The 11,280-nt window shown below is 36.5% G+C and overlaps 2 protein-coding genes across 2 annotated transcripts; both read left to right on the forward strand.

The window, feature by feature from the left end:
* The first annotated feature begins 2,340 nt into the window (after positions 1-2,340).
* LOC122293777 lies at positions 2,341-2,859 on the forward strand. Its single transcript, XM_043102253.1, has one exon. The coding sequence runs from the start codon at positions 2,341-2,343 to the stop codon at positions 2,857-2,859; it is 519 nt and encodes a 172-aa protein (XP_042958187.1).
* Positions 2,860-5,450: 2,591 nt separating this feature from the next.
* Positions 5,451-5,975, forward strand: LOC122293778. The gene has a single exon (XM_043102254.1). It carries the CDS (start codon positions 5,451-5,453, stop codon positions 5,973-5,975), a length of 525 nt encoding a protein of 174 aa, XP_042958188.1.
* Positions 5,976-11,280: the final 5,305 nt, after the last annotated feature.

The following is an 11,280-nucleotide window of genomic DNA, read 5'->3' on the forward strand; positions in this document are numbered from 1 at the left end:
TAAGCTCTTCTTTGGCTTTCCTTCTTCTTCTCCTCTTTTCAATGTGTACTCATGGGTGATAAGTGACCCGATGAGTTCATTGACTTCGAGCTTCTTGAGGTCTCTAGCTTCAAGAATCGCTGTCACTTTTGATTCCCAGCGTTTTGGTAGAGAGTTGAGAATTTTTCTTACTATCTCCACCTTGGAATAAACTTTGCCAAGAGCTGTCAAGCTGTTTATGATGTTAGTAAAACGAGTGTGCATACTAGAAATAGATTCATCATCATTCATCTTAAACATTTCATATTCATGACTAAGAATATAAATTTTTGATTCCTTGACTTGCGAAGTTCCTTCATAAGTAACTTCCAAGTTATCCCAAATTTCTTTTGCCGTAGTACAAGTCATTATTCTATTAAATTCATTTCCATTGAGAGCATTAAATAATAAATTCATAGCAGTTAAATTCAAAGTATAAAGTCTATCGTCTTCACGATCAAACTCTTCTTCTTCCTTTTTGACCTTTACTCCATCAACCACTTTTGTTGGAATATAAGGTCCATTTACAATACATTTCTAGATTTCTCGACCTTGAGCCTGAAGGAATATTCTCATTCTAACTTTCCAAAATGAGTAATTATCTCCACAAAAGAGTGGAGGCCGACTGCTAGATTGACCTTCACCAAACGAAGCTGAAATGTTAGCCATAAGATCTTAACTCAAAAGATAGTTAGTCTTATAATAGAGCTTTCAGCTCTGATACCATTTGTTACTGATCATAGGCCGCACCTATGTCACCTAACAATTGTACCTACCAGACTAGCCGGCCACCGTCTCTACCGGTGCACCGTCACTCATGGTCGGAGAGTCTTGCTTCGGTGACACAGTCACAAGTGAGAGTTCCCATGAGTGATCTGCCTGTATGAACAGTACAGGTCAACTAGCTCTGATACCAATTGTTGCCCAGATGACTAACACAAGGGGGGGTGAATTGATTTGTCTTAAAAAAAAATAACAATTATAAATCAAATATATAATATAAAATATAAACAAAATATGAAATAACAATAAATATAAAGAGTAAGGGTAAGAGAGAAGCAAACTCAGTATGTTAACGAGGTTCGGCCCCACTGCCTACGTCCTTGCCTCAAGCTACCCCTTGAGGATTCTCAAATTCACTATTCAACCTTCTTCAGGTGGAGATAGAAACTTATTACACCTTTGAACAATACCGCTACAAAGGATCCGTGTAGAACACCCTCTACACTTACAATCACCTTACACGTGGTGATTCAACTATTTCCCGTGTAGAATACTTTCTACACACACAAGGGTTATACAGACCATTTTTCTGATACAAGAGCTGATAGTGGGTAGGTTATCAGAAAACACTCCTCAATGAGTGAAATAAGAACAATACAGCGCAAACTATATCTCTCAAAATGAACAAGGATTAAGGCTCAATGCTTAGAGAAGAGAAAATGAAAGCTTTGAATGAATGTTATATACTTTTGGTGTTGTGAATGTGAAGCTCTCAAATGATCTATTTATAGGCATATGAGACTTCATATTCAAATTTAAAAAGATTCACATGTAAAAGACAACATCATTCACTTTTTCAAAAAATTCAAATAAAAGGTTCTTCTTTTTCAATTGTCAAAGACAACATCATTCACTTTTTCAAAAAAATCAAACCTAATCTTTTACTTTTGGCATATGACAAAATGAGCACACTTTCCTTTTCAAAAAATTCAAACCTAATCTTTTACTTTTTGTATATGACAAAATGAGCACACTTTACTTTTCAAATTTTTCAAACAAAATCATCTACCTTTTGTATAAGTCTAAAAAAGCATCAATCACTTTTGAAAATATTCAAATAAAATATGCACATGTGAAAGATGACGATCAATCATCTTTAATATTTTCAAAGTTCAACCCTTTAATCAAGGCATGCATATGCAAAAGATGACAATCAATCATCTTTCGAAATTTTCAAATTTAATTTTCAAAAAAATTTATGCACATGTGAAAAATGTATTTTAATGCTTTATGATAAAATATTAATTTTGAGCATTAATCCTAATTTCGAATTTTGAACAGATTTACAACATTACTCTATAATTTTAATGTGAACTTGTTCCCTTCTTGCTCATGCTTGTTTCCTTGATATCCTTGACTCCATTGTGTAGACAACTTGAGCTTGAGACTTCTTTATTCTTTGAATTCATTTGTTATCATCAAAATTCATGTGTAAATATATAATTACACAAAACTTGAAATCTTGGATTCAACAGAAATTTTAATGAAATACTCCAATTTAATGAGAAAAAGGGAGGCCCTGCAAGACCACAAAAACAGATGGATAGGTTCCAAGAAGCAGTGAACAAGTGTAGCCTTTTTTATATGGGGTATGTTGGAAGTAAGTTCACATGGAACAATGGGAGACAAGGGCCAGCTTTCGTTAAAGAAAGGCTAGACAGAGCCTTTTGTAATGGCAAGTGGTCAGACCAAAACAATGATGCAAGGGTTCACATACTTCCAACTCTTAGTTCTGACCATAGTCCTCTATGGATCACCTATGACCAACTTCCAAGACCAGGCCCCTCGGCAACAAAGGCATTCAGGTTTGAAGCTAGGTGGCTCCTAGATGGTGAGTGCTACCAGCAAGTGGAAAACTCATGGAAAGCTCCCAAAATTGTTAGAGGAAAGATGGAATGCATGATAGCAGGACTTCAGCACTGTAAAGAAAAATTGACCCAGTGGAGTGGAAAAAGGTTTGGAAACACAAGAAGAGGGGTAAAAGACAACATGGATGCACTAGCTCAGCTCCAAAACAGTAACTCAGGGCAACTAACTGAACAAATAAGACACCTATAGAGAGAGATAGATACAGCACTTGAAATGGAAAACATCAAGTGGAAGCAAAGGGCCAAGAAAAAGTGGTTGAAGGAGGGAGACAGAAATACAAAGTTTTTCCACCAAGCTGCCACACAGAGAAGGAAAACAAATCTCATTAGAAGAATACTTGACACCCAAGACCAAATGGTAGATTCAAAAGAAGGGATCAATGGTCTTTTTCAAGTGTATTACACTGAGCTTTTCACTTCCTCGAGACCCAATTTAGAAACTGAATGTGTTCTTTCTTTGAAGGCCAAAGTAACAAGTTTACACAATGTGCAGCTAACCAAAGATTACTGTAGACAGGAAGTAGAAGAGGCAATTTTCCATATGGAAGGGATGAGCTCACCAGGTCCAGATGGCTTCCCTGCCCTTTTCTACCAAAAACACTGGAGCATTGTAGGGGACCAAGTCACAAAAGCTGTCCTCAATGTTCTGAACTCAGAAGGCAGCCTGGAGAGTATCAACAACACACTCATCTCCCTTATACCAAAGAAGAATGAATCTCTAAGGGTAACAGATTTCAGACCCATCTCATTATGCAATGTAATTTATAAGATTATATCTAAGATGATTGCAAATAGATTAAAGAGAATCCTACCGTGTATTATCTCACCATCTCAATCAGCATTCATACCTTCTGGATTAATATCTGATAACATAGTAGTGGCTTTTGAGGCACTACATACTATGAAGTGTAGAATGACAGGAAAAGAGGGCTATATGGCACTCAAACTCGATATGAGCAAGGCTTATGATCGAGTTGAGTGGGGTTTCCTAAGAGCAATCCTCTACAAGATGGGTTTCTATAGAAAATGGGTGGAAATGGTGATGAAGTGTGTAGAGACAGTCAAGTATTCTCTTCTAGTGAATGGAACAGCTCAACCACAATTCTCTCCAACTCGAGGTATAAGGCAGGGTGATCCTCTGTCACCCTACCTTTTTATCATGTGTGCAGAGGCTTTGAGTAACTTAATAACCAAAGCTGAGGAAAACAGGCATATATATGGTATACCAGTAGCCAGAGGTCAGCTGAAATTTTCCCACCTCTTTTTTGCGGATGATAGCCTTGTTTTTTGCAAGGCAAAAGCTGAAAAATGGGTCAAGTTGATAAGACTGCTGAAATGCTATGAAATGGCTTCAGGGCAAAGGTCGAATATTGAGAAAACATCCATAATTTTCAGCAAAAACACAGCAAGAGCTACTCAGGATTATATCACATCAATTGCAGGGGTGAGAACAACAATGCCTTATGAAAGATACTTGGGCCTACCCTCAGTTGTTGGGAGACACAAGGTTAAGACCTTTAAGGCAATCCTAGACAACATAAAATAGAAGCTGAACAGCAAGTTTACTAAACCCCTCTCCTTGGCAGGGAAAGAAATCTACCTGAAAGCTGTTGTACAAGCACTACCAACCTACACAATGAGTGTGTTCAAATTGCCATTAAGTCTCCTACAAGCAATCAACAGTGCAATGGCAAATTTCTGGTGGGGCCAACAAGAAAAAGGAAACAAAATACACTGGCTTTCATGGAAGAAGATGGGGCAGTCGAAGAGTGATGGAGGACTAGGTTTTAGAGATTTAGAAGTCTTCAACAAAGCCCTACTCTCAAAGCAATGTTGGAGAATTCTCCAGGATCCTAACTCTCTGGCAGCAAAGGTGATAAAGCAAAATATTTCCCTAAATCCTCTTTTCTTCTAGCCAAGATTGGATCAAAACCATCCTATGTCTGGAGAAGTATACTAGCTGCTAGACATGTGGTTGAAAAAGAGTCCTACTGGAGAATTGGCACAGGAGAGAAGACTCAAGTGTGGACAGATAAATGGATCCTCAAGAACACACCTACCAAGCCCACGAGCAACTAGAAGATCCTTGAAGCAAATGCAACTGTTTCTGAACTCATTGACCCTCACAAAAAGTGCTAGAAATCTGAGCTAGTTAGGGAAGTCTTTGACTAGGAGGAAGCTGCCCTAATTCTTAAAACACCTATAAGCTCCCTCAGAACAGAAGATAAGCTAGTATGGCATGGAGCAAAAGGAGGTCTCTTCTCAGTTCGAAGTGCATATCACCTGGAAAAAGCTAGGAAGGTGGCTGCCAAGGGTCAAGCATCATCAAGCACTAATGTAAGTAAAGTTTGGAGAGGAATATGGAAACTTAAAGTCACCCCTAGTGAGAGAATGTTCCTCCGGTGTGCATGCAAAGAAACCCTCCCAACTCAATCCAATCTTTACAAAAAGAAAGTTGTCCCAAACCCTTTGTGCCTTATATGCCAAAGAGAGGAAGAGAATTCAGCACATGCTTTGTGGTCATGTGAAGCTGCCAGAGATGTGTGGGGATAATGCTCAAAAAAATTACAAAAATGCACACTATCTCACACCCCCATGTTATACCTGCTAGAAAGCCTTTTCCAGATTCTCACTGAAGAGGAACTCGAGGAATTCACAGTAGTGGCAAGGAATTTATGGCTAAGAAGGAATGCCTTCATCTTCAACCAAGAGTTCTGGCCGCCAAACAAAATTCTCAAAGAAGTGAAAGAGAGAGCTCAATGGGACCAGGAGGAATAGGGAATGGCAAGTCAGCAAGTCTACATGTATGAAAAAACAGTTTCTTCAAAAACTGAGTGGAGGCCACCACCTCAGGATTGGTTTAAAGTAAATTGGGATGAGGCTGTAAACAAAGCAGAAGGTTTTGTTGGGGTAGGGGTGGTAGTAAGGGACTGTCAAGGCATGGTTATAGCAACACTAAGGCAAAGGAAATCTCTCATCACAGAACCATTTCTGGCCGAATCCTATGGAGCTCTAACGGCTGTTCAGTCTGCATGGGACCTGGGATTATCAAAGATAGTGCTGGAAGGTAACTCACTCCAAGCCATACAAGCATTGCAGAGGGACCAGGAGGTGTGGTGCAGTTCCAGCATGTTCCTTTTTGAAGCTAAGTTAGGTCTTGTTAAGTTTGCAAGGTGGGAAGTCTCTCATGTTAGGAGAGATGGTAATGTTGTAGCTCACCTTCTTGCAAAGAATGCTCTTTCCATTTCAAATTGTATCATCACTATGGAGGAATACCCTTCATGTATTTCTCGTTCATTGAAATGAAAAGTTCTAAAGGTTTGTTTTGCCTTCAAAAAAAAAAAAAAATTATCGGGAGAACAAACAAACAACCCTCGCACGTACGGATGCTTCAATTTCTTCCAACCCAAAGGTGAGGGAGAGTGAAAAGGGAAGGAGAGAGGCCTCGAGGAAAGTTCGTGGGGGGGAACATATACAGGGGATTGGGATTAAAAGATAATCATGATGACGGAGACTGAAGATCAGTGAAATTGAGGAAGTTGGTAATGAATTTAGGGAAGGAATAGATAAAATGAAAAAGGGATCTACCAATACACTTCTGCTAGCGGTGACGGGGAATACGTAGGTGAATGGGAAGACAGAGACCCAGGCTGTGGCAAAGGGCACTTGGCCGGTCGCAGAGGTGGATTGTATAGCTCCGCTAATGGCAACAGAGGGTTGGTTTAGTGATTGTTCAATGAGTAGGGAGTCTGAACTCAATTCTCCAGTCCAGGTCCGACCATCAAGTGCAGTGGAGTTGGCAGTGGAACCACAATTGAGAAGAATATAGCCGGTTGGACGGTAAATTATAAGAAGATGGTGAGTCGCTGTCGACAGTGCCGGACAAGTGGCTCAGGAAGAAGACAACGTAGAGAGCGGTAAAACATGGTAGGAAGGTGGAACTCATTGTAGCATGAGAATAGGGTAGTGGGTGCAAGCCTGGAACCTGTTCTTGGGTAGAACAAAAATCAAGCTAGAATATAGTCAGAACTAAGAAGTGAGGCATGGAAGACTTGAAAAGTCTTCAGAAGAGGTTTGCTTGATTTAAAATACTTTAAAAATAATTTTAGATCCCTACTGATGTAATTACCAGATTGCATAGCCATCCACATTTGAACCCATATATAGACTTTGCCGTTTTATATAGTTCGAGAATCAGAACTGTATTCCATGAAGTTTAAAAGACGTATCAATATTGAATTTTGATTAATACATAATTTATAGTGACTTAGAGATATATGGACCATGACACACTCGAAAGTTGAAAGTTTATAAATTAAGAACATACGTATTGAATTAATTAAACTTTGGTGGCTATTCTTGTAATGAAGATAAATTCCGGCGCATATGCATGCACAAACAAACATACGAAAGATGGACTAAAACAATAGAGTAATGTTATATATAAATAATTTTAGATATACAAACATGGTACAAGCTTTTTTTTTAAAAAAAGCCTATACCCCCTAAAAAAATGAATTTTTTTATACATATGCTTATTTATAATTGACCTGCACCACGTAAGTACAAATCGATACCTCATTTGTTTTCAGAGATGAGATAAGTTGAAATTAAAGTTGAAAGTTGAATAAAATATTATTAGAATATATTGTTTTAATATTATTTTTGTATTGGGATTTGAAAATATTGTATTGAAATTTGAAAAAGTTAAATTGTTTATCTTATTTTGTATGAAAATTTGAAAAAATTTTAATGATTGGATGAAATGATATGAAAAGTTTTGATAAAGTGAACGAATTGTTCGTATATAGTGTATATCCGAATAGTCCAAACCTGAAAAATGGACTCAATATGCCCACCAGCAATCGAAATCAAGGCATTCCCATCCTATCCAAGTTGTATATGCCCAACAGCCATAAATGAGGGCAGTTGTTTATGGATGATCAAAAGGATAAATTTGTGCATAGCTATTTATGGATGAACAAATTCAAAATGCACGAGTGAATGAAAGGTGAGGATATCATGCCATTGTTCAAAAACTTTTGAAGGAGGTTCCCTATTTAAACCAGTTTACCACTAAAACAGAGTCCGTTTCAAAAATCAAAACCAAGCATTCTTGAGTTTTGTTTCGTCTTGTAACGTTGATCATTTACTTTAGTGTAGCAAGGTGCTAGAAGTTGCAAATGTTGGGGCAAGGTGGACAAGATCCTACATGCATGCTCTTGATCAAGACTCGATCCCCAGCTCGCTGGAAACCATCATCAAATGTTGGGGCAGCACCCTTCCCAAATCCATGGGGCTCTTGGTGCTAATTAGTCGCCCTGTGCATTATTCATCTTAATTAATAGAGTTTTATGTCACAACAAAGGTGTGCATCCGTTAAGTTTTTTCCAATTTACTGACCAAATAACTCTCTTCAGTAACAAAGTTGTGCACAAATAAATCCACAAAAATAGACAACTGAATGAACAACTTCACTGGAAATAGAATCAACTACAAAATTGTAACACTCAACCACCTCCACAACACAACACCCCCATATTTTCGAAACTGCTGCCATATACATTGAAGGTTGACTATCCCAATGGTCGGCAGAGTCCATTTCAAAATTTGAACTTTTGTCCCTTTGACCTCAGCACAATTAATTAAGATCAAGGCTTCATAAATTCAAACAATACAGCGCATGCAAATGTTAAAACTCCAAATGGTGCAGTGCCATCTGGATATTTAGCTAGGCAACCTGCCATTTGGGTATGACAAATCATCAGTCACCTTAAACATGTCTCACACACTAGTCACGAGAAAATCCTTTGCAACAACTGATTACCTTTTCCCACGTAGCAGCTTTCAGATTAAGTACTCAGCAATCTGGTATAGACATGTAATAGTATTGCTAATATAGTCCTGCAATAGTTTGAATTGAAATGTTTTAATTTATTGAGTTTTGAAAAATGATAAAAGAAAAGTTGAATAAAAGAATTATAAGATTAAAATATTATTAAAATAATATTTTTATTTTGAAATTTGAAAAATTTGTATTGTTTTTTATATTTTGTTTAGAAATTTGAAAAAATTGTATTAATTAGATGAAAAAATTACAAACTTGAAATTGAAAAATTGTTTTTTATTTGAGTAATCATTTTAGGGAAGTAAATATATGACAATATATGAAAATAATGTGTTTCCAAATTAGCCCTAAAGCAAATAATAAGGCTTCCCCATGAACATATCAGTAGCCCAATTCTTCCATGTGATCTGGCAACTAAGATTAAATCGAATGAGACTAACGTGCCAAGAAGAAATCCTATGATTTTGTTTTTGACAAATAAAAGTAATTCATTAAGTGAACATAAAAGCGACCATATTTATTGAAAATTGTATCAGATATTGAAGAGTTGGAAAATTCAGCTCTTGCATTACAAACATTATTATTATTATTATTATTATTATTATTATTATTATTTTGAGTGGGATGAGGGACGAAGGATGGTGATTGCAAATGATATACTCTCTTGCATTACGAACATTATTATTATTATTATTATTATTATTATTTTGAGATAACATGTTGAACATCAATTTAATCCTTCTTCGGTAGCTATATATTTTGGAACCAATCATGAAATCTGTTGTTATTATTCATTCGGGGTTAAAAACTTAGTCAACTCGTTAGTCTACAAGGAACCATGCCATTTTTCAAAAAATATTGAAGGAGGTTTCTGCCAAATTTGAACCAGTTTACTAGTCAAAACGGAGTCAGTTTCAATAACAGAAGGTTTAAAGGAATTGTTAAATCTAGCAGCATTACATGTAAGCCAGAGCTCCCTGAGAATTAAAGCAGGAGTCAGCAGTGCAATGAGATGAAGTTGGTTTGACCTAGAGAAGAAAGTAGTCCACCATGAAGTGCATTTAATTAGCTCTCCAAGAATGAGAAATCAGTGATTCTACACCAAAGAGATTTGAGAAGTGATGCCAAACAGCTCCTCATGAGAGAGAACGTTGACAAAAGAGAAGAGCATCATATTTCAATACTCCCCAAAACACAATTACTGTAATATTTAGAGGCCATTTGAACTCCACACATGTTTAAATTTTAGAGTTCCAAATAAACTGATCATGCCAAGCTGAAAAATTCCATTTGAGTGATGCTTCTAAACCCAAGTAACTGATCCTGTTTTCAGCTTAGTAGGAGTTTTGAAAGAACTTGAGAAATCAATGCTTGATATGTCCCCAAATTCAGAAAGCAACTTCTTTGTAATCTCCTTTTTCATTTAAGTAATGGTATATAAAATCATTTGAAATATGTCACATTAATTATTTTGACAGAGTCAACTCGGTAGTCTGCAAGGACTACATCTTATTCAACAATCTATCTCTGTATTCTCTTTCCATTCCCTAACAGGTTCCACAGTTGCTTCTTTATTCGACAATCTTAATGGAGATTGGACTTCAAAAGTGCTTAAAGTTGACAACCATCTATCTCTGCATTCTCTTTCCATTCCCTCATTCTCCATCTCTTTCCCTCGTTATCATTACATTGCTGGCCCATCTGTTTTGTGACTTTATCGCGTCAACTTGAGGGGGGGCTGAAATGTATTTTTTCTCGGTAATAATATAATAAGTTAAATAGAGGAATTTTACGAGAGATTTTTTATATATTTTGTAGAAAATAAAAAGAGAAAGGGACAAAATCCCTCTCTCTCTCTCTCTCTCTCTCTCTCTCTCTATAAATATATATATATATATATATATTTTTGACTTTTAAAGTTGTTGACGGAGATGTTCGTCTACTTTTTCTTCATCGTTCTTTATACCTTTTCATGGTCTCATTCAGCTTCGTTGGTTTCTTTGACTCGATAGGATTAATTGTTTGCACACTGATACAAAATGCTTCGGGACTCAATAATTCATCTTATTTTATTTAATTATTATAATTTTTTTAAATTTTTAAATAAAATAAAATAAATAATTCAAATTTTAAAATTTTAAAATAAAAATTCACTATTCACTATTTACCATTGTTTTCCCGTAATTTATGAAATTTACTATTTGTAAAAGCGCTTCCTTCATCTATAAAAGGACGCTTAGTTTCATTTGGAAGGCAGAGCCAATTTAGAGAAAGAACTTCCTTAGAGCTCCACCTGCCAACCTGTTTACCAAGCTTGTAACTTACCTTCTCTTCTCCCTCTTTTGTTTATCCCAAGCTTGTAAGTTATGTTTAAAGTTTACTTTCATTAATAATATTTTGAAAGTTTGTTTCAATTACAATTTTTATATTTAGCATTGCATGCATCGGAAGGCTGAGCCTCCACATACTCTTCTCATGTTTAATCATTGCTGCTTTCATTGATTCGTTAATCATTTCTTCATTTTTCTCCAGTCTACACTCATTTCCGCTGTTTTTTGTTATCAAAGCCACTTGTGGTTCTGGTTGCTAATAGTTTTTCTTTATCTTCACTACTTTCTTTTCTTGATAACTTCTGGAAACACTTTTTTTTTTCCTATCTAGTTATCTTTTCTCGATTTTCCTATTGTACACCACCGCAGTCGAATACTACCTTCAGTAAGTCTCCGGAATCTCGTGTTGCCTGTGTTAGCAAGTGTGAGGCGT

This window comes from Carya illinoinensis, chromosome 14 (assembly GCF_018687715.1).
Source record: "Carya illinoinensis cultivar Pawnee chromosome 14, C.illinoinensisPawnee_v1, whole genome shotgun sequence".
Lineage (NCBI taxonomy): Eukaryota > Viridiplantae > Streptophyta > Magnoliopsida > Fagales > Juglandaceae > Carya > Carya illinoinensis.